The sequence below is a fragment of the Ovis aries genome, chromosome 20 (assembly GCF_016772045.2).
Source record: "Ovis aries strain OAR_USU_Benz2616 breed Rambouillet chromosome 20, ARS-UI_Ramb_v3.0, whole genome shotgun sequence".
NCBI classification, from domain to species: Eukaryota; Metazoa; Chordata; class Mammalia; order Artiodactyla; family Bovidae; genus Ovis; species Ovis aries.
The window spans coordinates 25981604-26008435 of record NC_056073.1 but is presented as its reverse complement, the minus strand read 5'-3'; the positions used below and the strand labels follow the sequence as shown (position 1 = coordinate 26008435).

Sequence of the window (26832 nt, the reverse complement as noted above, 5' to 3'; positions counted from 1 at the left end):
CTTTTTCTTCTGGGACTCCTATAATTCGAATGTTGGAGCTTTTCATATTGTCCTGGAGGTCTCTGAGATTGTCCTCGTTTCTTTTAATTCGTTTTTCTTGTTTCCTCTCTGATTCATTTATTTCTACCATTCTATCTTCTATTTCACTAATCCTATCTTCTGCCTCCGTTATTCTACTATTTGTTGCCTCCAGAGTGTTTCTGATCTCATTTATTGCGTTATTCATTATATTTTGACTCTTTTTTATTTCTTCTAGGTCCTTGTTAAACCTTTCTTGCATCTTCTCAATCCTTGTCTCTAGGCTATTTATCTGTGATTCCATTTTGATTTCAAGATTTTGGATCATTTTCACTATCAATATTCGGAATTCTTTCTCAGGTAGATTCCCTACCTCTTCCTCTTTTGTTTGGTTTGGTGGGCAACTCTCCTGTTCCTTTACCTGCTGAGTATTCCTCTGTCTCTTCATCTTGATTATATTGCTGCATTTGGGGTGGCCTTTTTATATTCTGGTAATTTGTGGAGTTCTCTTTATTATGGAGCTTTCTCACTGTGGGTGGGGTTGATCAGTGGCTTGTCAAGGTTTCCTGGTTAGGGAGGCTTGTGTTGGAGTTCTGGTGGGTGGAGCTGGGTTTCTTCTCTCTGGAGTGCAGTGGAGTGACCAGTAATGGGTTATGAGACGTCAAAGGTTTTGGAATAAGTTTGAGCTGCCTGTATATTGAAGCTCAGGGGAATGTTCCTGTGTTGCTGGAGAATTTGCATGGTATGTCTTGTTCTGGAACTTGTTGGCTCTTGCGTGGAGCTTGGTTTCAGTGTAGGTATGGAGGCATTTGATGAGCTCCTATTGCTTAATGTTCCCTGAATTCAAGAGTTCTCTAATGTTTTCAGGCTTTGGACTTAAGCCTCCTGCTTCTGGTTTTCAGTTTTATTTTTACAGTAGCCTCTAGACTTCTCCATCTATACAGCACCGATGATAAAACATCTAGGTTAAAGATGAAAAGTTTCTCCACATTGAGGGACACTCAGAGAGGTTCACTGAGTTACAGGAGAAGAGAAGAGGGAGGGGGTAGTTAGAGGTGACTGGAGTGAGATGCAGTGAGATCAAAAGAGGAGAGAGCAAGCTAGCCAGTAGTCACTTCCTTATGTGCGCTCTATAGTCTGGACTGCTCAGATGTATTTACAGAGTTATACAGGGAAGAGGAGAGGGAGGAAGTAGACAGAGGTGGCCAGGAGGATAAGAGAAAGGAATGAGAAGGAGACAGACAAATCCTGCCAGTAACCAGTTCCTTAGGCGTTCTCCGCCATCTGGAACCCACAGAGATTCACAGAGTTGGATAGAGAAGAGATGGGGGAGAAAAGAGACAGAGGCCACCTGGTGGAGAAAAAGGAGAGTCCAAAGGAGGAGAGAGTGGTCAAACCAGTAATCTTGCTCTCAGGTAAAATTGGGTAGTGAAATTTGGGTTTTTAAATGTACAAAATTGATAACAAAAACCAAAGAGCAAAGATTAAAAATCTAGAGTAGAGGTTGGATTTTCAAAAATACAATATTAAAGAAAAGAAGCAGAAGGAAAAAGGAAGAAAGAAAAAAAGAAAAAGAGAGAAAAAAAACCACAAGAATTATTAAAAAAAAAACAACAACAACAAAACACCAACATCCACCCAAAGACTATATTTGGTGTTTGCCATAAGAAAAAAAGAGTCCTTTTTTTTAAAAAAATAGTAATAGTAGGTGATAGAAATAAAAATTAGAGGAGAAATAGAAGACTTAACAATTAAAAAATAAGGTTTGAAAAAAAAAAAAAGGAATGATTTTAAAAATAGTAAAAATATATCTGTCCCTTCTCTGATGTTCTGGGCAGTGTGGGGTCACTTCCAAGGTGGTTCCCTCTGTTTAGCTTGTTCTGTTTGCTGGTTTTTTAGGCTCACTAGTTCAGTCGCGCTGTGGGGAGGGGGGATGCTGCAAACAAATAGCGCTGTCGTGTGCACACAGTGTCTCAGCCCCGTTTGACCTGTCCCTTCTTGCAGCGCACAAACCGCTCCGGCTCCAGGATGCTCAGCCGGGAACCATCTGAGGCCGGCCCTAGGCTGCGTGCACTTCCCCGGTCTAAGCTGCTCAGGTTCAGCACTCAGGTAGCCCTCAGAGGCACAGATTCGGTTGGGACTGCGTTTTGTACCCTTCCTGGGTCTGAGTAGCTCAGGAGTTTGGCGAGTGCGATCGCTGTGACTTGTTGCCTTTTCTGCCTCTGCTGCTCAGTTTTCTGTGTGGACCGCTGGCGCCCCTTGTGAGGCAGATGGTGACTGTCCAGCACCCCCAGAAGTCTTAGCAAAGAAGCCTGCTTGCAGTTAGGTAAGTAAAGTCTCTCTGGGTCTGCAATTGCCCCTTTCCAGTCCTTATGGCTCTGGCTGCCTGTCCCTGGCGGGGGATGGTCTGCAGCCGGCTTATTCCATTCCATCCTTTGTTCTGTGCTCGGTCCTGGCGGTGTCTTATGTTCGAGCTTTTTGTGCAGTAGCTATCCCACAGTCTGGTTTGCTAGCCCAAGTTAGATCGTTCTGGTTGCACATGGGGCGTTCCTGCCCAATTCTTACAAAGCACTGCAGCCCGCACCTCCTGTGCTTCCCTGCCCTGCCCCCACTTGCTAGTGGCGGACGCACTTTTCCCCTGGGGGAGTTACTGTTGGGCTTGTAATCTGTTGGTTTTAATTATTTATTTATTTTTCCCTTCCTGTTATGTTGCCCTCTGTGTTTCCAAGGCTCGCCACAGACTTAGCAGGGAGAGTGTTTCCTGGTGTTTGGAAACCTCTCTTCTTAAAATTCCCTTCTCAGGACGGGCTTCCCTTCCTGGGACGGAGCTCCCTCCCCACCTCCTTTGTCTCCTTTTTTGTCTTTTGTATTTTTTCCTACCTGTTTTTGAAGACAATGGTTTGCTTTTCTGGTTGCCTGATGTCCTCTGCCAGCCTACAGAAGTTGTTTTGTGGAGTTTGCTCAGCGTTGAAATGTTCTTTTGAGGAATTTGTGAGAGAGAAAGTGGTCTTCCCGTCCTATTCCTCCACCATCTTTACAGTTCCCCTAATTACACCTTTTTCTGGAGAGAAAAGTCATTTAGCATTTCAGTGTCTTTTCTCCTAGTCATTTGGCTTTTTCATAGTTGTAATAAATGACAGCTAAATTATAATCTACAGTTTTTTTGAACTGGCATTTTTAAATTAAAAAAGATGCATACTTTTTATTAAAATAAAAATTATAGACAATCATAAAGCTGAAAAGAAAAAAAATTTCTTTTGGTAATTCTGGAACTGGATCTTGACCATGTTAAAAGTTCAGAGTTTGTTGTTAAATCTAATATATGTGCAGAAAAGTGCATAAACCTTAACTGCACAGCTTGATGTATTTTTATGTGAAGGTATATCAGTTATACTCTACCTAGATCAAGATATACAACACTTCTAGCCCTCTAGAAAGCTCTTTTTTTGTTCCCTTTCCATATCACCCCTACCAAAAGTACCTATGGTTTGATTTCTATGCAAGGGTTGGTTTTCTCTGTTCTTAGACTTTATATAAATGGAATTATAGATTATATACCCTTTGCTATCTGGCTTCTTTAGCTTAAAATTATGAGGTGAGATTCATCCATGTTGTTGTTCTTGCAGCTGTAGTTTATTCTTTTTCATTGCTGCACAATATTCCATTTTAGAAATATACTACAACTTACTTATGTATTCTTCTGTGCTTGAACATTTGAGTTATATATAATGTTTGGTTCTTGTAAACAAAGTTTCTATGAGCAATCATATATATTGTTTGATAAGTATTTGCACCAATTTCTGTTGGGCATTTATCTGAGAGTGAAATTGCTGGGTCATAGCTAGGCTATGTTTAGCTTAAGTAGATACTTACCAAATAGTTTTCAAAAGTGGCTACAATAATTTACACTCCCACAGGCAGTGTATAGGAGTTCCAACTGCATGTGTTCTTTGAAAATGCCTGTTGTTGGATTATGAGGTAGCGCTTAGAGGGTATGACATTAAAGATGATTGACTTGGGCCATAAAGAAAGCTGAGTGCCAAAGAATTGATGCTTTTGAAATGTGGTGTTGGAGAAGACTCTTGAGAGTCCCTTGAACTGCAAGGAAATCAAACCAGTCAATCCTAAAGGAAATTAGTCCTGAATATTCATTGGAAGGATTGATGCTGAAGCTGAAGCTCCAATTCTTTGGCCACCTGATGTGAAGAACTAACTTACTGGAAAAGACCCTGATGCTGGGAAAGACTGAGGGCAGGAGGAGGAGATAGATGATAGAAGATGAGATTGTTGGATGGCATCACCGACTCAATGGACAGAGTTTGAGCAGGCTCTGGGATTTGTTGATGGACAGAGAGGCCTGGCATGCTGCAGTTCATGGGGTCACAAAAAGTTGTACACTACTGAGCAACTGAACTGATCTGAACTGACTTCACTCATTGTGAACTTACTTAACTATTTTATCTGACAGTCTGGTCTTATTATTACATCTGTTGATAAGAAACAAATTACCCCCAAATTTAGCAGCTCAAGACAACAAACATCTACTATCTCACTTATTTTCTGAGGGTAAGAGTAGCTTAGGGGGGTGGTTGTTGTTTAAGGTCTTTTATGAAATTGCAGTCAAGCTGTTGACTGGGGTTGTAGTCATTTGAAGGCTTGATCAGGGCTGAAAGATGTGTTTCCAAGATATCTTACTCATGACTGTTGGCAGAAGGCTTTGATTCCTTGCCATGTGGGCTTCCTTAGGAGGGCTGCTCATGACATGATAGCTAGTTTTCTTCTGTGAGTGATCCAAGAGAGAGACTAAGAGAGCAATAAGACAAAGGCCTCACTGCCTTTTAAAATTAAATCTTGGAGGAGAGGGGCGGTCCTAAGATGGTGGAGGAATAGAACGGGGAGACCACTTTCTCCCCAACAAATTCATTGAAAGATCATTAGAACACTGAGTAAACACCACAAGACAACTTCCGAATGCTGGTGGAGGACACCAGGCACCCAGAAAGGCAGCCCATTGTCTTCGAAAAGAGGAAGGACAAAATATAAAGATAAAAAGAGAGACAAAAGAGTTAGGGACGGAGACCCACCCGGGGAGGGAGTTGTAATAGAGAAGTTTCCAAATACCAGGAAACCCTCTCACTGGCGGGTCTGTGGGGACTTTTGGAATCTCAGAGGGAAGCATAACTGGAAGAAAAAAATAAATAAACCCCAGAGATTATGCACCTAACTGCAACTCCCAGTGGAGAAGTAGCCCAGATGCTGGCGTCTGGCACCAGCAAGTGGGGGCTGAACAGGGAGGCGCAGACTGCATTGCTTAGGGTAAGGACCAGGCCTGAATGCCCTGAGGGCAATCTGAGGGAGCTAATGTGAGAAAGCAGCCCGAACTGTGGGATAGCCAGAGAGAAAGAGAGAGAGAGAGAAAACAAAACAAAACAAAACAAAACCCAAACAAACTGCGAGCAGGCTCCCAGTTGCTAACCAAGTCTTCCTGGGATCCTGGATGGTTGAGATCCACCAGGAGGGTTGCAGCAAGAGATCAGCTCCCTAGAGGAGACACACGATACACCTGAGATGGTGCTCCCACTGTGCATCTGGGAAACTGAGCGGCCGGGACTGGGGAGGTGATAAGACACACTGCCCGACCTGAGGAGAGTGAGCTCACCAAGCACCTCGTCGCCTGAGCTGCTTGGACCTGGGAAGGGCACAAAACACAGGCCTAACCGAGTCTGTGCCTTTGTGGGGTACTCAGGAACCTTAACCTGAGTGGCTTAGACCTAGAAAGTGCACGCAACCCAGGGCCCACTTTAGACAGTTCCCCTGCAGAGCAACCTGGAGCCTGAGCAGTGTTGACAGGGAAAGCACACATGCAGGGAGTGGGGGCAAACCCAGTGTGGCCCAGACACTGCGAACACTCCACATATACGCCAGTGATATTTGTTTGCAGTGTTCCACCCTCCCCACAGTACAACTGAACAAGTGAGCCTAAATAAATTATCACCTTCACCCCCTTGTGTCAGGGAGGAAGTTAGATACTGAAGAGACTAGCAAACAGAGGAAACCAAAAATAAACAAAGAAAAGGAAACTGCTTTGAAAGTGACAGGTGCAACAGATTAAAACCTTGTAGTTAGCATTGACTACATTGGAAGGGACCTATAGACCTTGAGAAGAAGTATAAGCTGGAACAAGGAACTATCTGAAATTGACCCCACACTGCACTCAACAGCTCCAGAGATATTCCTAGGTATATTTTACTATTATCATTTTTTAATTTTAAAATTAAAAAAATTTAAGTTCTTTATTATTCCTTTAATTTTCATTTTTAAAACCTACTATTACCTTGTTAAAAGAGACCCTATTTTTAAAGCAAATTTCATATATTAAAAAAATTATTTTTGCGATTTTGTTTTGTTTTGTTTTTATTGTATTTTTGGGAATCTAACCTCTACTCTAGATTTTTAATCTTTGCTTTTTGGTATTTGATATCAATTTTGTACCTTTAAGAATCCAATCCTCAGTACCCATTGTTACTTAGAAGTGTGATTACTGGCTTGATTACTCTCTCCCCTTTTGACTCTCCTTTTTCTCCCCCAGGTCACCTCTATCTCCTTACTCCCCTTTCTTGTCTCTACTTAATTAACCCTGTGAATCTCTTTGGGTATTCCAGGCTGTGGAGAACACTTAGGGAACTGATCACTATCTAGATTGGTCTCTCTGCTTTTGACTTCCCCTCCACTTCTCCTGGTCACCTCTATCTCCTTCCTCCCTCTTCTCTTCTCTGTGGAACTCTGTGAACCTCTTTGAGTGTTTCAGATTGTGGAGAGCAAATAGAGAATTGACTCCTAGCTAGATTGCTCTCTCCACTTTTGATTTCCCCTCTTCTCCTCCTGGTCACCTCTATCTCCCTCCTCCCTCTTCTCTTCTCCATGTAACTCTGTGAACCCTCACTGTGGAGAATCTTTCACCACTAACCTAGAGGTTTTATCATTGGTGCTGTATGGATGGAAAAGTCTTGAGGCTACTATAAGAATAAGACTGAAAGCCAGAGGCAGGAGGCTTAAATCCAAAACTTGAGGACACCAGAAAACTCCTGACTCCAGGGAACATTAATTGACAAGAGATCATCCAAGAGCCTCCATATCTACACTGAACCCAAGATCCACCCAAGAGCCAACAAGTTTCAGAAAAGACATACCAAGCTAATTCTCCAACAAAAAAAGGAACATAACCCTGAGCACAAAAGTATAGGTGGCCAAAAGTCACACCAAACCCATAGACACCTCAAAACTCACTTCTTGACACTTCCTTGCACTCAGAGAGAAGAGATCCAGCTCTACCCACCAGAAGACTGATGCAAGCTTCCCTAACCAGGAAACGTTGACAAGCCACTCATCCAACCCCACCCACAGGGAGAAACCTCCATAATAAAGAGGAACCACAAACTTCCAGCATACAGAAAGACAACCCCAAACACAGCAACCAAAGCAAGTTGAAAAGGCAGAGAAATATTCAGCAGGTAAAGGGACATGATAAATGCACACCAAACCAAAGAGGAAGTGATAGGGAGTCTACCTGAAAAACAATTCAGAATAATGATAGTAAAACTGATCCAAAATCTTGAAAACAAAATGGAGTTACAGATAAATAGACTAGAGACAAGGATTGAGAAGATGCAAGAAAAGTTTAAAAAGGATCTAGAAGAAATTAAAAAGAGTCAATCAACAATGAATGATGCAATAACTGAAATCAAAAGCACTCTGGAGGAAACCAACAGTAGAATAACTGAGGCAGAAGATAGGATAAGTGAGGTGGAAGATAGAATGGTGGAAATAAATGAGGCAGAGAGGAAAAAACAAAAAATAATTAAAAGAAATGAGGACAACCTCAGAGACTTCTGGGACAATGTCAAACGCTCCATAATGCAAATCATAGGAGTCCCAGAAGAAGACAGAAAAGCCATGAGAAAATAGTTGAGGAGATAATAGTTGAAAACTTCCCTAAAATGGGGAAGGAAATAATCACCCAAGTCCAAGAAAAACAGAGAGTCCCAAATAGGATAAACCCAAAGTGAAACATCCCAAGACACATATTAATCAAATTAACAAAGATCAAACACAAAGAACAAATATTAAAAGCAACAAGGGAAAAACAACAAATAACACACAAGGGGATTCCCATTAGGATAACAGCTGATCATTCAATAGAAACTCTTCAGGCAAGGAGGGAATGGCAGGACATACTTAAAGTGATGAAAGACAATAACCTACAGCCCAGATTACTGTACCCAGCAAGGATCTCATTCAAATATGAAGGAAAAATCAAAAGCTTTACAGACAAGCAAAAGCTGAGAGAATTCAGCACCACCAAACCAGCTCTCCAACAAATGCTAATGGATCTTCTCTAGACAGGAAACACAGAAAGGGTGTATAAACTCTAACCCAAAACAATAAAGTAAATGGCAATGGGATCATACTTATCAATAATTACATTAAATGTCAATGGGTTAAATGCCCCAACCAAAAGACAAAGACTGGCTGAATGGATACAAAAACAAGACGCCTATATATGCTGTCTACAGAGACCCACCTTAAACCTAGGGACACATACAGACTGAAAGTGAAGGGCTAGAAAAACATATTTCATGCAAATGAAGACCAAAAGAAAGCTGGAGTAGCAATACTCATATCAGATAAAATAGACTTTGAAATAAAGGCTGTGAAATGAGACAAAGAAAGACTCTACATAACGATCAAAGGATCAATCCAAGAAGAAGATATAACAATTATAAATATATATGCACCCAACATAGGAGCACCGTGATATATAAGGCAAATGCTAACAAGTATGAAAGGGGAAATTAACAATAACACAATAATAGTGGGAGAGTTTAATACCCCACTCACACCTATAGATAGATCAACTAACCAGAATATTAGCAAGGATATACAAACTTTAAATGATACAATGGACCAGTTAGACCTAATTGATATCTATAGGACATTTCACCCCAAAACAATGAATTTCACCTTTTTCTGAAGTGCACAAGGAACCTTCTCCAGGATATACCACATCCTGGCCCATAAATCTAGCCTTGGTAAATTCAAAAAATTTGAAATCATTCCAAGCATCTTTTCTGACTCACAATGCAGTAAGATTAGATATCAACTACAGGAAAAAAAAACTATTAAAAATTCCAAAATATGGAGGATAAACAACATGCTTCTAAATAACCAACAAATCACAGAAGAAATAAAAAAGAAATAAAAATATACATAGATATGAATGAAAATGAAAACAACAACCCCAAACCTATGGGACACTGTAAAAGCAGTGCTAAGGAGAAGGCACATAGCAATACTGGCATACCTCAAGAAACAAGAAAAAGTCAAATAAATAACTTAACTCTACAAACAGAGACACTACTTTGCCTGCAAAGGTCCATCTGGTCATGGCTATAGTTTTTCCAGTGGTCGTGTATGGATGTGAGAGTTGGACTGTGAAGAAAGTTGAGTGCTGAAGAATTGATCCTTTTGAACTGTGATGTTGGAGAAGACTCTTGAGAGTCCCTTGGACTGCAAGGAGATCCAGCCAGTCCATTCTAAAGGAGATCAGTCCTAGGTGTTCATTGGAAGGACTGATGCTAAAGCTGAAGCTCCAGTACTAAAAAAACACACTTCTGAATAACCAGCAAATCACAGAAGAAATAAAAAAGAAATCAAACTATGCATAGAAATGAATGAAAATGAAAACACAATAATCCAAAACCTACAAGACTCTGTAAGAGCAGTACTAAGGGGAAGGTTAATAGCATTGCAAGCTTACCTCAAGAAACAAGAGAAAAATCAAATAAATAGCCTAACTCTACACCTACAGCAACTAGAATGAAGAAATGAAGCACCCCATGGTTAGTAGAAGGAAAGAAATCCTAAAAATTAGGGCAGAAATAAATGCAAAAGAAACAGAGGAGACCATAAAAAAGCTAAAAGCTGGTTCTTTGAGAAGATAAATAAAGTAGACAAACCATTAGCCAGACTCATCAAGAAAAAAAGGGAGAAGAATCAAATCAACAAAATTAGAAATGAAAATGGAGAAGTTATAACAGACAGCAGAGAAATACAAAGGATCATAAGAGACTACTATCAGCAACTATACGCCAATAAAATTGACAACTTGGAAGAAATGGCCAATTCTTAGAAAAGTATAACTTTTCAAAAGTGAACCAGGAAGAAATAGAAAATCCGTTAAGATTTTCACAAGCACAGAAATCGAAACTCTAATCAGAAATCTTCCAACAAACACAAGCCCAGGACCAGATGGCCTCACAGCTGAATTCTACCAGAAATTTCGAGAAGAGCTAACACCTATCCTACTCAAACTCTTCCAGAAAATTGCAGAGGAAGGTAAACTGCCAAACTGATTCTACGAGGCCACCATCACTCTAATACCAAAATCAGACAAAGATGGCACACAAAAAGAAAACTACAGGCCAATATTATTGATGAACATAGAAGCAAAAATGCTTAACAAAATTCTAGCAAACAGAATCCAACAACATATTAAAAAGATCATACATCATGACCAACTGGGCTTTATTCCAGGGATGCAAGGATTCAACATTCACAAATCAATCAATGTGATACACCGCATTAACAAATTGAAAAATAAAAACTATATGATTATCTCAATAGATGCAGAGAAAGCCTTTGACAAAATTCAACATCGATTTATGATAAAAACCCTCCAGAAAGCAGGAATAAAAGGAACATACCTCAACATAATAAAAGCCATATATGATAAAGCCACAGCAAATATTATCCTCAATGGTGAAAAACTGAAAGCATTTCCCCTAAAGTCAGGAACAAGACAGGGGTGCCCACTCTAACCACTACTAGAAAACATAGTTTTGAAAGAGTTGGCCACAGCAATCAGAACAGAAAAAGAAATGAAAGTAATCCAAATTGGAAAAGAAGTAAAACTCTCACTGTTTGCAGATGACATGATCCTCTACATAGAAAACCCTAAAGACTCCTCCAGAAAATTAATAGAACTAACCTATGAATATACTGAAGTTCCAGGATATAAAATCAACACACAGAAATCCCTTGCATTCCTATACACTAACAATGAGAAAATAGAAAAAGAAATTAAGGAATCAATTCCATTCACCATTGCAACGAAAAGAATAAAATACCTAGGAATATATTTACCTAAAGAAACAAAAGACCTGTATATAGAAAACTATAAAACACTGGTGAAAAAAATCAAAGAGGATACTAGTTGATGGAGAAATATACCATGATTATGGATCGGAAGAATCAAGGTAGTGAAAATGAGTATACTACCCAAAGCAATCTATAGATTCAGTGCAATCCCTGTCAAGCTGCCAACGGTATTTTTCACAGAGCTAGAACAAATAATTTCACAATTTGTACGGAAATACAAAAAAAACCTCGAATAGCCAAAGCAATCTTGAGAAAGAAGAATGGAACTGGAGGAATCAGCCTGCTTGACTCAGGCTCTACTACAAAGCAACAGTCATCAAGACAGTATGGTCCTGGCACAAAGACAGAAACATAGATCAATGGAACAAAATGGAAAGCCCAGAGATAAATCCATGCCCCTATGGACACCTTATCTTTGACAAAGGAGACAAGAATATACAATGGAGAAAAGACAATCTCTTTTACAAGCGGTGCTGGCAAAACTGGTCAACCACTTGTAAAAGAACGAAACTAGAACACCTTCTAACCCCATACACAAAAATAACTCAAAATGGATTAAAGATCTAAATGTAAGACTAGAAACTATAAAACTCCTAGAGGAAAACATAGGCAAAGCACCCTCTGATGTAATCACAGCAGGATCCTGTATGACCCACCTCCCAGAGTAATGGAAATAAAAGCAAAAATAAACAAATGGGACCTAATTAAAATTAAAAGCTTTTGCACAACGAAGGAAACTATGAGCAAGGTGAAAAGACAGCCTTCAGAATGGGAGAAAATAATAGAAATGAAGCAACTGACAAAGAATTAATCTCAAAAATATACAAGCAACTCCTGCAGCTCAATTCCAGAACAATAAGTGACCCAATCAAAAAATTGGCCAAAGAACGAAACAGACATTTCTCCAAAGAAGACATACAAATGGCTAACAAACACATGAAAAGATGCTCAACATCACTCATTATCAGAGAAATGCAAATCAAAACCACAATGAGGTACCATCTCACACCGGTCAGAATGGCTGCTATCCAAAAGTCTACAAACAATAAATGCTGAGAGGATGTGGAGAAAAGGGAACCCTCTTACACTGTTGGTGGAAATGCAAACTAGTCCAGCCACTATGGAGAACACTGTGGAGATTCCTTAAAAACCTGGAAATAGAACTGCTTTATGACCCAGCAATCCCACTGCTGGGCATACACACTGAGGAAACCAGTATTGAAAGAGACATGTGTACCCCAATGTTCATTGCAGAACTATTTACAATAGCCAGGACATGGAAGCAACCTAGATGTCCATCAGCAGACGAATGGATAAGAAAGCTGTGGTACATATACACTATGGAATATTCAGTTCAGTTCAGTTCAGTCGCTCAGTTGTGTCCGACTCTGTGACCCCATGAATTGCAGCACGCCAGGCCTCCCTGTCCATCACCAACCCTGGAGTTCACTCAGACTTGCTTCCATCGAGTCAATGATGCCATCCAGCCATCTCATCCTCAGTCGTCCTCTTCTCCTCCTGCCCTCAAACCCTCCCATCATCAGAGTCTTTTCCAATGAGTCAACTCTTTGCATGAGGTGGCCAAAGTACTGGAGTTTCGGCTTTAGCGTCATTCCTTCCAAAGAAATCTCAAGTCTGATCTCCTTCAGAATGGACTGGTTGGATCTCCTTGCAGTCCAAGGGACTCTCAAGAGTCTTCTCCAACACTACAGTTCAAAAGCATCAATTCTTCGGCATCAATTCATCATCAACATTCTATGGAATATTACTTAGCCATTAAAAAGAATGCCTTTGAATCAGTTCTAATGAGGTGGATGAAACTGGAGCCTATTATACAGAGTGAAGTAAGTCAGAAAGAAAAACACCAATACAGTATTTTAATGCATATATATGGGATTAGAAAGATGGTAACGATGACCCTGTATGTGAGACTGCAAAAGTGGCACAGATGTAAAGAACAGACTTTTGGACTCTTTGGGAGAAGGTGAGGGTAGGATGATTTGAGCGAATAGCATTGAAACATGTATATTAACATATGTGAAATAAATTGCCAGTGCACGTTCAATGCACAAGACAGGGTGCTCAGGGCAGGTGCCCTGGGATGACTGTGAGGGATGGGATGGGGAGGGAGGTGGGAGGGGGGTTCAGGATGGGGAACACATGTACACCCATTGCTGATTTATGTGAATGTATGGCAGAAACCACCACAATATTGTAAAATAATTAGCCTGCAATTAAAATAAATAAAAAGAAAAAAAATAGAGTCAAATCTTGGAAGTGATAAACCAATCTTGGTATGATGTGGGAGGGGATTGCTCGAAGGTATGAATAACAGGAGTTGGGGATTATTAAGTCCATTTCTTTTTAAAATATTTATTTATCTAGTTTATTTGGCTGTCCTAGGTCTTAGTTGTGTCATACAGGATCTTTGATGTTTGTTGGAAAATGCAGGATCTTTTAATTGTGGCATATAAACTGTTGGTTGGGGGGAGTGTGGGATCTAGTTACCTGACTGAGGATTGAACCTGGTCTCTTTGCACTGGGAGCATGAAGCCTTAGCCACTGGACCTCCAAGGAAGTCCCTTTTAGGTCCATTTTACATGTGGTCTACAGAAATTATTGGTGACTCAGATGGTAAAGAATCTGCCTGCAATGCAGGAGACCTGAGTTTGATTCCTAGGTTGGGAAGATCCCCTGGAGGTTGAAATGGCAACCCACACCTTATTCTTGGCTGGAGAATCCCATGGACAAAGGAGCCTGGCAGGCTACATTCATAGGATCACAAAGAGTGAGACATGGCTGAGTGACTAACACTTTTCATTTAAATTATCAATGAACTTCCCTGGTGGTTCAGACAGTAAAGTGTATGCCTACAATGTTGGAGAGCTAGGTTCAAGCCTTGGGTCAGGAAGATATCCTGGAGAAGGAAATGGCAACTCACTCCAGTATTCTTGCCTGGAAAACCCCATAAATGGAGGAGCCTGGTAAGCTACAGTCCATGGGGTCACAAAGAGTTGGACACGACTGAGTGAAGTCACTTCGCATGTATATTATTTTCCCATGCTTATTTGATTCAAGCTTAATCTTGAAGTATTTACAGAATTCAGTTCAGTTGCTCAGTCGTGTCTGACTCTTTGTGACCCCATGAATTGCAGCACGCCAGGCCTCCCTGTCCATTACCAACTCCCGGAGTTCACCCAAACTCATGTGCATCGAGATGGTGATGCCTTCCAGCCATCTCATCCTCTGTTGTCCCCTTCTCATCCTGCCCCCAATCCCTCCCAACATCAGGGTCTTTTCCAATGAGTCAGCTCTTCGCATGAGGTGGCCAAAGTACTGGAGTTTCAGCTTTAGCATCATTCCTTCCAAAGAATCCCAGGACTGATCTCCTTCAGAATGGACTGGTTGGATCTCCTTGCAGTCCAAGGGACTGTCAAGAGTCTTCTCCAACACCACAGTTCAAAAGCATCAATTCTTTGGCTCGCAGCTTCTTCACAGTCCAACTCTCACATCCATACATGACCACTGGAAAAACCATAGCCTTGACTAGATGGACCTTAGTTGGCAAAGTAATGTCTCTGCTGTTTAATATGCTGTCTCGGTTGGTGATAACCTTCCTTCCAAGGGTAACTGTCTTTCAATTTCCTGGCTGCAATCACCATGGGCAGTGATTTTGGAGCCCAAAAAAATAAAGTCTGACACTGTTTCCACTGTTTCCCCATCTATTTCCCATGAAGTGATGGGACCAGATGCCATGATCTTCATTTTCTGAATGTTGAGCTTTAAACCAACTTTTTCACTCTCCACTTTCACTTTCATCAAGAGGCTTTTGAGTTCCTCTTCACTTTCTGCCATCAGGGTGGTGTCATCTGCATATCTGAGGTGATTGATATTTCTCCCGGCAATCTTGATTCCAGCTTGTGCTTCTTCCAGCCCAGCGTTTCTCATGATGTACTCTGCATATAAGTTAAATGAGCAGGGTGACAATATGCAGCCTTGACGTACTCCTTTTCCTATTTGGAACCAGTCTGTTGTTCCATGTCCAGTTCTAACTGTTGCTTCCTGACCTGCATAGAGGTTTCTCAAGAGGCAGGTCAGGTGCTCTGTATTCCCATCTCTTTCAAAATTTTCCACAGTTTATTGTGATTCCCACAGTCAAAGGCTTTGGCATAGTCAATAAAGCAGAAATAGATGTTTTCTGGAGCTGTCTTGCTTTTTCGATGCTCCAACAGATGTTGTCAATTTGATCTCTGGTTCCTCTGCCTTTTCTAAAGCCAGCTTGAACATCAGGAAGTTCACGGTTCACGTATTGCTAAAGCCTGGCTTGGAGAATTTTAAGCATTACTTTACTAGCTTGTGAGATGAGTGCAATTGTGTGGTAGTTTGAGCATTCTTTGGCATTGCCTTTCTTTGAGATTGGAATGAAAACTGACCTTTTCCATTCCTGTGGCCACTGCTGAGTTTTCCAAATTTGCTGGCCTATTGAGTGCAACACTTTAACAGCATCATCTTTCAGGATTTGAAACAGCTCAACTGGAATTCCATCACCTCCACTAGCTTTGTTCATAATGATGCTTTCTAAGGCCCACTTGTCTTCACATTCCAGGATGTCTGGCTCTAGGTTAGTGATCACACCATCATGATTATCTGGGTTGTAAAGATATTCTCGTACAGTTCTTCTATGTATTCTTGCCACCTCTTCTTAATATCATCTGCTTCTGTTAGGTCCATATCATTTCTGTCCTTTATCGAGCCCATCTTTGCATAAAATGTTCCCTTGGTATCTCTAATTTTGTTGAAGAGATCTCTAGTCTTTCCCATTCTGTTGTTTTTGTCTATTCTTTGCATTGATCACTGAGGAAGGCTTTCTTCTCCTTGCTATTCTTTTGAACTCTGCATTCAGATGCTTATACCTTTCCTTTTCTCCTTTGCTGTTTGCTTCTCTTCTTTTCATTTGTAAGGCCTCCTCAGACAGCCATTTTGCTTTTTTTGCATTTCTTTTCCATGGGGATGATCTTGATCTCTTTCTCCTGTACAGTGTCACAAAATTCCGTCTGTAGTTCCTCAGGCATTCTGTCTATCAGATCTAGTCCCTTAAATCTATTTCTCACTTCCACTGTATAATCATAAGTGATTTGATTTAGGTCATACCTGAATGGTCTAGTGGTTTTCCCTACTTTCTTCCATTTAAGTCTGAATTTGGTAATAAGGAGTTCATGATCTGAGCCTTAGTCAGTTTCCAGTCTTGTTTTTGCTGACTGTGTAGAGTTTCTTCATCTTTGATTGCAAAGAACATAATCAATCTGATTTTGGTGTTGACCATCTGGTGATTTCCATGTGTAGAGTCTTCTCTTGTGTTGCTGGAAGAGGGTGTTTGCTATGACCAGTGCATTCTCTTGGCAAAACTCTATTAGCCTTTGCTCTGCCTCATTCTGTACTCCAAGACAAATTTGCCTGTTACTCCAGGTGTTTCTTGACTTCCTACTTTTGCATTCCAGTCCCCTATAATGAAAAGGACATCTTTTTGGGGTATTAGTTCTAAAAGGTCTTGTAGGTCTTCATGGAACCGTTCAACTTCAGCTTCTTCTGCATTACTGGTTGGGGCATATGCTTGGATTACCGTGATATTGAAAGTTTTGTCTTGGAAATGAACAGAGATCATTCTTTCATTTTTGAGATTGCATCCAAGTACTGCATTTTGGATTTTTTTGTTGACCATGATGGCTACTCAATTTCTTCTAAGGGATTCCTGCCCACAGTAGCACTAGTCATAGCAAAACCCTTTTTCAACAACACAAGAGATGACTTTACACATGGACATTGCCAAATGATCAATACAAAAATCAAATTGATTACATTCTTTGTAGATGAAGTTGGAGAAGCTGTATACAGTCAGCAAAAAGAAGACCTGAAGCTAACTGTGGCTCATATCATCAGCTCCTTATAACAAAATTCTGGCTTAAACTAAAGAGAGTGAGAGAAACCACTAGGTCAGCCAGTTCTGTTCAGTTCAGTTCAGTCGCTCAGTCGTGTCCGACTCTTTGTGACCCCATGAATTGCAGCACACCAGGCCTCCTTGGATGCTGGGAGCCAGCGTGAGGAATCCCGCCCATGGCAAAGGTCATGAGGAAGGAAGCCTGACATACGCAAGGGCATGATCAGGCTTCAGGGGTTCCCCCTGGAATTTCCTGAGCATCCAATCCCAAAAACCAGAGTCTGCCTGCCTTACTGTGCTGTGCTTTCCACTCTTCTGACATTGCAAGGGGCTATCCCCAACTACCTTTCTCTAAAAGAATTCAACTTAGAGCTCTGGTCTCCTGGGCATAATAGAATTTTCCAATCCAAACCCCTCTGATAGCTTCCTAACTTGCCTGACAGGTCTGTCTGGGTTTTTACAATGGTGCATGTGATTGTTTACAGCCTTCCGACCATGAGAGGCACAGAAAGCTTAAAAGATTCTAGGAAAAATCGTTAGAATAAAACTGATTAAGGATTTCTATGTTGAGCCAATACTTGCTGCCAAGCTTTCATACCTTTTATTTGTTGATATAGTTGGTATATAGAAAAAACAAGTAGCAACATAGATCTTTGAGTTAAGTGCTTTCTTTGTTGTAACCCATTGCACCTTTGTTCTGTAGGAATGTAACTTTGTTGAGTGCTTTGAGGGTGATGCAAATTAAAGAAAAACACTTCAGGGAAAATGAGAATAACATTCATCAAGGAAGAGAGCCATAAAGTGTTAATAGGCCTCTTGGCCAGAAGATAATGTAAATTACCTGAGACCTTTTGTATACAAAAAGATATGCAAAAAGAAAGCCTGGTCTAGATAAGGGTCAGGGCTGCTGACCCTGCATGACTTTGTATTATCCATTTATCTCTATGTATAACAAAAAGTATAAAAACGAACCTGGAAAATAAAGAAATGGATCAGTCTCTGGAAAGACTGATTTCCCCCGTGTTGTTCTTTCTTGTTTTCTTTTGGCTGAATTCCCATCTGGAATGTGGAAACTCGCCAGGCCTACTAATTTGGCCCAGGTTTCTAAGATCGGGACGAGGAAACCGGGAAGATGCCTGTGGCCTACGTAGGTGGTGCAAACTCCTTATCTCGGAGTTTTATTGGTTCTCTGCATAAACCAAGTTATTTAGCCTCTTTTCTCCACTAGATTTCCCACTACACTATTCCTTCCTAATCTCTCTTTATATCTCTGAATAAATAAATCTCTCCTCGCCAACTCTGTCCCCACTTCGAATTCCCTTGATCCGCTGGGGCTGGACCCCAGCACCTGTCCATCACCAACTCCCGGAGTTCACTCAGACAAACGTCCATAGTGTCAGTGATCCATCCAGCCATCTCATCCTCTGTCATCCCCTTCTCCTCCTGCCCCTAATCCCTCCCAGCATCAGAGTCTTTTCCAATGAGTCAACTCTTTGCATGAGGTGGCCAAAGTACTGGAGTTTCAGCTTTAGCATCATTCCTTCCAAGGAAATCCCAGGGCTGATCTCCTTCAGAATGGACTGGTTGGATCTCCTTGCAGTCCAAGGGACTCTCAAGAGTCTTCTCCAAAACCACAGTTCAAAAGCATCAATTCTTCGGCACTCAGCCTTCTTCACAGTCCAACTCTCACATCCATATGTGACCACAGGAAAAACCATAGCCTTGACTAGATGGACCTTAGTCGGCAAAGTAATGTCTCTGCTTTTGAATATACTATCTAGGTTGGTCATAACTTTTCTTCTAAGGAGTAAGCGTCTTTTAATTTCATGGCTGCAGTCACCATCTGCAGTGAATTTGGAGCCCCCCCAAAGAAAGTCTGACACTGTTTCCACTGTTTCCCCATCTATTTCCCATGAAGTGATGGGACTGGATGCCATGATCTTCGTTTTCTGAATGTTGAGCTTTAAGCCAACCTTTTCACTCTCTTCTTTAACTTTCATCAAGAGGCTTTTAGTTCCTCTTCACTTTCTGCCATAAGGGTGGTGTCATCTGCATATCTGAGGTTATTGATATTTCTCCTGGCAATCTTGATCCCAGCTTGTGCTTCTTCCAGCCCAGCGTTTCTCATGATGTACTCTGCATATAAGTTAAACAAGCAGGGTGACAATATATAGCCTTGATGTACTTCTTTTCCTATTTCAAACCAGTCTGTTGTTCCATGTCCAGTTCTAAGTGTTGCTTCCTGACCTGCATACAGATTTCTCAAGAGGCAGGTGAGGCGGTCTGGTATTCCCATCTCTTGAAGAATTTTCCACAGTTTAGGTATGACTTAAATCAAATCTCCTATGAATATGCAGTGCAGTTGATGAATAGATTCAAGGGATTAGATCTAGTAAACAGTGTGCCTGAAGAACTATGGATGGAGATCCATAATATTGTACAAGAGGCAGTGAACAAGAACTTCCTGGAGAAAAGGATAATCAAGCAGGCAAAGTTGTTATCTGAGGAAACTTTACAAACAGCTGGACAAAGAAGAGACATGAAAAGCAAGGGAGAAAGGGAAAGGTGCATCCAACTAAATTCAGAATTCCAAAGAATAGGAAAGAGAGACAAGAAAGACTTCGTCAATGAACAGTGCATAAAAATAGAGGAAAACAACAGAAAGGGAAAGACTAGAGATCTCTTCAGGAAGATTGGAAATATCAAGAGAACATTTCGCCCAAAGATGGGCACATTAAAGGACAGAAACAATGTCTATCTAGTAGATGCTAAAGAGATGGAAAGAATACTTGGAAGAACTAACAAAAAAGATCTTAATGAACTGGATAACTATGATGGTGTGGTTAGTCACCCGGAGCCAGACATTCTGGAGTGTGAAGTCAAGTTGGTCTTAGGAAGTACTGCTGTTAATAGAGCTAGTTGATGAGATGTAATTCCAATAGAGCTATTAAAAATCCTAAAGGATGATATTATCAAAGTGCTGCACTCAATATGTCAGCAAATCTGGAAGACCCAGCAGTAACCACAGGACTAGAAAAGATCAATCCTTATCCTAATTCCCAAGAAGGCTAGTACTAAAGAATGTTCAAGCCATCAGACAATTGCACTCATCCCCCATGCTAGTAAGGTCATGCTTAAAGTCTTGCATCCTAGGCTTTATCATTACATGAACCAAGAACTTCAGATGTCCACGCTGGGTTTAGAAAAGGAGGAAGAACCAGAGATCAAATTGCCAACATTCTCTAGATCATAGAGGAAGCAAAGGAATTAAAAAAAAAAATCTACCTCTGCTTCATTGACTAGGGTAAAGCCTCTGTGGATCACAACAAACTGGAAAGCTCTTAAAGAGATGGGAATAATAGACTGTCTTACCTGTCTCCTGAGAAACCTGTATGCAGGTCAAGAAGCAACAGTTAGAACCGTGTATGGAACAACGGATTGGTTAACGACTGAAAAAGCAGTACAACAGGGCTGTCTGCTGTCACCCTCTTTATTTAATCTATATGCTGAGCACATCATGAGAAATGCCAGGTTGGATGAGTTACAAGCTGGAATCAAAATAGAGAGAAACATCAATAACCTCAGATATGCAGATGAAACCACTCTAATATCATAAAGTGAAAAGGAACTAAAGAGCCTCTTGATGAGAGTGAAGGAAGAGAGTGAAAGAGTCAGCTTAAAACTAAATACTAAAAAAACTAAGATCATAGCATCTGGTCCCATTACTTCAAGGCAAATAGAGGGGGAAAATGTGGAAGTAGTGAGAGATTTCCTTTCTTGGGCTCTAAAATCACTGCAGATGGTGACTGCAGCCTTGAAATCAGGAGACAATTGCTTCTTGGCAGGAAAGCTATGACAAACCTAGACAGTGTGTTGAAATTCAGAGACATAACTGTTGACAAATGTCTGTATAGTCAAGGCTATGGTCTTCCTAGTGGTCACATATGATTGTTAGAGCTGGACTGTAAAGAAGACAGAACACCAAAGAATTGATGCCTTTGAACCGTGGTGCTGGAGAAGAGTTCTGAGAGTCATTTGGATAGGAAGGAGGTCAAACCAGTCAATCTTAAGGGAAATCAACCCTGAATACTCATTGGGAGGACTGATGCTAAAGCTGAAGCTCCAGTATTTTGGTCACCTTGATGCGAACAGCTTGATTCATCAGAAAAGTCCCTGGTGCTGGGAAAGATTGAGGGCAGGAGGAAAAGAAGGCATCAGAGGATGAGATGGCTGGATGGCATCACTGATGCAATGGACATGAACTTGGGCAAGCTTTGGGAGATGGTGAGGGACAGGGAGGCCTGGCATGCTGCAGTCCATGGGGTCACAAAGAGCCAGACATGACTGGGTGACTGAACAACAATAAGACTTAGAAGTTTAAAGAAAGGGAAATTTTAATAAAAATTTTTTGTCAGTCTTAATTAGAATTTTTTATTGTATTTATTGTCAAAATATTTTTCATTTATATTATTCCCTAGAAGATATTGCTGAGTAGGTGTTTGTATTTTTATTTTATTTATTTACTCCTTAATTGAAGGATAACTGCTTTACAATGTTGTGTTGGTTTCTGCCATACAATGCAAATCATTCATAACTATATCTATCCCTGCCCTTTTAAATGAAATTGATTGCAAAATAAGGAATTGCAAATAGCTAGAGATGCATGGGAGCATTACCAGATAATACTAGTGTGCAAGAGTGGATAAGTGATTACACATGTATAAGGAAAACAGTCTACTCATTTGCATGAATTGTTATCACACGATAAATTGCCAACATAAGAAGTGGATAATTAGATCAATTCATATTTGGAATTTTGCCAGGTTGATGTGACAGGACAATGACAATGAGAGTTTTATTTATTAACAAGAACATACTTGAAATTATTAGCCACGATACATAAATAGGAAAGGGTATGAAATCAGGAGTGACTGATGAATTAGAAGAAATAAAGGGCCTTAATGAGACTGACACACTGGAGGAGTAGGAGTAGTTAAGTGATCAAGTACGGAACTTTACACCTTCTGTTTCAACTGCATATTCAATTGTGGGTGTCATCTGCTGCCAAACTTAAAAGGGAGAGTGCAACAGTAAGGGGAAGAATCACAAGTGACAAATATCCAACATATAAGTTGATTAAAGATATAAGTTTATGTCTCACAGAAAAGAATTCTGGAATTGGGTAATAGAGTAGCCCCAATAAATTGTCAAAAACCCAGTTCATTTTAATTTCTCCACCATTCATGTCGTATTACATGTTATATAGTTTTTGAGTTCTAGCCATCATGATATATTACAGCCAGCAGAAAGTAAACAATAGAAAGGCACAATTTACCTTTAAGGACACATCCTTATAATTCAGCTGATATACAACATCATCATTTATCCACTTTCAGTAGAGGAGATAAGGAAATCTAATATTTATATTAGCTGTCATAGGAAAGTATAATAATAAGGATAAATAAAGAAGGATAAAATAAGGAAGAAGGGAGAATTGATATGAGGCAATCATCAGTCTGTGTCCAGAGCTTCATCTTGAGAATGAACAAGTAAGGAATAAGAAAAATATCTATTTGTATCTCATTGGGGGAGAACTGTGATTTTCATTGGGGATCAAAGTAATCATTTCTCATGGAGTGGGGTAGACATATGAATTACAACATCAGCACATTTTTCACCTGCACAGATGGTTAGGGAGCCTGACTCAGAGGACCAAAGTCTGAAAAGTGGTCTTAGGGCACCATAGAATGTGTTCTGGGAAAAGGTGAAGATGTGGGATCCATCTGTCATATTATAGAAAGATACATCTCCAGCCTCATAATCCAGAAATACCCTCACAATAAAGGGTTTTTCTCTTAGAGTAAGACGGGTTTCTGGGGAGGTGAGGGCCCAGTACTCCCCCTCATAGAACCTAATGGCCCAGAAACCATTCTTTGGGGACATTGTGACCCTCCCCTTCCTTGTTACATTATCCCTACAAACTCCCAGGTCCCAGGAACAGGCATCCCTAACCTCTATGTCCCAGGAGTATCTCCCTGAGATGATGTGCAATTGACCCAGCACACAGGGAATGGAGCTGAATCTCTCTGAGGAGCTGGGAATTTCTTGACACCTTTCTTGCCAGGAAACTCGTCTCCCTTCTTCAGACAGGAGGAGGGCAGGATGAGCAGTGGCTGCATCCAGGGTCATATTTACTGCAAAGACAAGTAGACCATCATGTTTCTGGGAAGGGTCTCAGTAGGCCTGGGCCAGAGGGTTCTTATTCTCTGAGGACTCTTTTGAGCCTGGGTAGATCAGCTCAATTCCACCCAACATTCCTCCAGACTGTCCCACGAAGAAAAAGGTCCCTTGTGGATCATCACATACTCACCAGCTTTGAATTCTTCTTTCCTCCAATCTACAAGGAACAAGTGAACATGAGAACCTATCATCTGAAAAGCAAAGCTGCCTGTCTGTCCAAAATACTATGAGTATAAACTCCCTAGGATTAATTCAAGAATAATAGCAATCAAAGAAAATACCCTTTTATAAGTTAAACTCTTTTTTAAAACATTCTAAATTATGTCTGACTTGAGACTTGACCCATCCCTATGCCCTTTAAGTTGACATTCCTGCAGGATAAATATCTAGACTCTATTTACAGTGTTTGAGAGAAAATAGGGAACGTCGTGTTTCTGACAAAATAGCTTGTTGATCACATTAGTTTCCTCAGATTTTAGCCAATGAAAACCACTTTATATATAATGTAAGACACAATTAAAAAGTCTGCTAAAAGTTAGCATTTCATATACATTATTGTCTCTTATCATATGAGTAATCTATGGAATTCATGTAATGTATGCTTTGGAGTTTCTTTGATTTTCAGTATATGTTTTACACACAGTAGATGTTCATTTAAAATATTTTTGATCATAGGATTTTCTTCAGCAGGGTCTATGTAACTCACCAGGGTATAATGGTACATTCCTCCAGGCTGCAAAAGAACAAAATAGGAAACCCTTTACCTTTTTTTTCCTTACCAGATTTCTCTTACTATTGTTTTCTTTTTCTGTTGTCTTTATTCCCTTTCTTGTTTTGAATCCCTTGGGCTTTCTCTTTCTATCCTGTATTATCTTCATACTCTGTTTTTTTCAAACATGAAAATAAAAGAGGTCAGGTGTAGGAAAGGTAGAAATAAAGAAGCAACAAAAGATCAGAAGGATATTGGAGGAGGGTGAGGAAGATTAAATAAAGAGGACAAGGAAGAAAGGAGGAAAGAAGAAAAAATATGCTGAATCACTCATCATTTACCTTCAAAGACAATTCACTGAAATTACAGAAATTTAGAAGGTAATGTTAGAAATTCTTCTTTGCTGACCACAGACATTTTTATTTTCCTACTGCACTAGAGGCAAGACTCAAGATAGACACAAGAATGGAGTTTTCTGAGAGCTAAGCATTACTCACCATGTTTGTATTGAGCCTTCCTCTTATCTGAGAGACAATATAGAAACACACATATATGAGACAGGATTTCTTAACATCATAAGGAAGAGGCAATTAAAGCCACACATCTGCCAATGCTTGTGTTTGCATACTAATCAGGTATTGCTCATTCAAAAATATTGACAGAAATCTCTAAAGTTCATTCCATATGAAACATTTACTAGAGTATGAAGAATACAGTTTGATATGTAGAGTGATGAGGATATAAATAATTCTTATAATAGGTTACTAAAATTATATAGGAATATCTTATAAAATCATTTTAGAATTTAAGAATATATTATCAATGAAGTTTATCTGAGTCAAAATGCAGTACAAAAGACTGAAGGATGAAAAGTTTGTTGAATAATTGAATTAATCAAAGCAAATATGAAAGAAGAATAATAACTATGATAGGAAACAAAAATAAGGCAAAATCAATAAAAACATTTATATACCTTGGTATCTTGAGAATACGGTCAAGAGAAGTTCACTAGCAAGTCTTAGGATTGCATTTGTTATCAATAGACAGAGTCCTTCTGGATGAACTTCTCTCACTCACCAGGTTTGGAGCCTGAGTTCGGCCTTCTAAGAACTGGGACAATATCATGTACAAAATGATGGGCCTTGCATCTCAGAGGACAACTTGGAGAACCCAAGTTAAAGAAAACTTTCTATTAAGTGGAGAAAACCACATTCTTCTAGCCTAATCCCTGTCATGTGAACAAGCTTATGATAAAATTATGATAATCATCTGAAGATTATATCGAAGGAAGGAAGGGAAGCAAAGAAAGTATGTTTCTAGAAATTATATCTCTAAAAGGATGTAAGAATAACAATTACCAATTTCATCCTGAAGTTTCCCTGAAAAGTAAATGGAAGAAACTCAAATAAGTGTCAAGGAAAAACAACACAGAAAATGAAAATAAGCTGAAAATTTCTGGGTCACAGAAAAGTTCACTAGCAAGTCTTAAGATTACATTTGTTATCAGTAAACGAGGTCCTTCTGGATGAACTTCTCTCACTCACTGGGTTTGGAGACTGAACCCTTCTAAGAAGTGGGACAATATCGTGTGCAAAACAATGGGCCTTGCATTTCGGAGGACAACTTGGAGAACCCAAGTTAAGGAAAACTTTCTGTTAAATGGAGAAAACCACATTTTAAAGAAAATTTATTCTTAATGGAGAAAACCACATTCTTCTAGCCTAATCCCTTTCATGTCAATAAGCATATGATAAAATTATGATAATTATCTGAGGATTATATCAGAGGAAGGAAGGGAAACAAAGAAAGTATGTTTCTAGAAATTACATCACCAAAAGGGTGGAAGAATAATAGTTACCAATTTCATTCTGAAGTTCCCCTGAAAAGTAAAATGGAAGAAACTCAAATCAGTGTCAAGGAAAAACAACACAGAAAGTGAAAATAGGCTGAAAATTTCCAGTTCACGGAAAATTTCCAGTTCACAGAAAATGATAGGATGAATGGAATCAGAAAACAAAACAAAACAATACAAAAATGGGAAAATGGCAAGGAATTCCACTTCTATCTTAGAAAAGTGAGGAAAAGAAATGAATTTCATAATTGACTGAATAAGAAGAATGGCTAAGGTGTTGACAGAAACTAACTAGGATTTGATCTGGTACATATTTCTTTTATGCATAGTTTTAAGGATACAAGTAGTTAAAATTTTTGATCAAAAATATACTTAATAAAATAATCTTAGAGTGAATGTTATCTTGGTTGTAGTGTAGTGATGTTGATTTTCTAATTTTACAAATCTTTCTAAATATATCAGATTAAGCAGGATATCATTAAGTGAAAACATCATTTGTATATTTAGGGAAAACATGTATAAGTCCTGAAAAATTTTTTCAGGAAGATGTCACAAACATTGATAAAGTGAATGGCTGTAATAAGTCAGGGTACAATATTTTTGTAAGGCAGATGGTTTCTAAATCTTTACACTTAACACAACTGCAATATATTTAATTTAGTTGTCAACTAAAGGACTTTCAAAATCAATTGTGAAAGCCTGTAGTCTCTGGTTTTATCATCTACCACAGAAAGCCAAAGAATTGAGTGTCATGGCTCTAAATTCTTTCCATTCCTATTAACTTACATCATTGAATGTTTTCTAGAAAACATATATAGAATAGAAACCATCTACCTATCAACTTCATGCATTTCATCTCAC

At 39.7% G+C, this 26832-nt stretch overlaps 1 protein-coding gene across 3 annotated transcripts in view; it reads right to left on the bottom strand.

Moving 5' to 3' along the window:
• Positions 1-21994: 21994 nt before the first annotated feature.
• Positions 21995-26832, bottom strand: part of LOC105605990 (butyrophilin subfamily 1 member A1-like) — a 74128-nt gene continuing 69290 nt past the window's right edge. For 2 of the 3 annotated variants that reach the window (XM_042237237.2, XM_042237239.2), the window contains 6 exons: positions 25978-25998; positions 25478-25498; positions 24617-24643; positions 24117-24143; positions 23541-23567; positions 21995-23364 (listed from right to left, as the gene is read on the bottom strand). In XM_042237237.2, coding sequence (XP_042093171.1) covers positions 22793-23364; positions 23541-23567; positions 24117-24143; positions 24617-24643; positions 25478-25498; positions 25978-25998 — 695 coding nt within the window. In that variant the 3' untranslated portion in view covers positions 21995-22792. The remainder of the gene's footprint in view (positions 23365-23540; positions 23568-24116; positions 24144-24616; positions 24644-25477; positions 25499-25977; positions 25999-26832) is intronic. The other variant, XM_042237238.2, reaches the window with a different exon arrangement.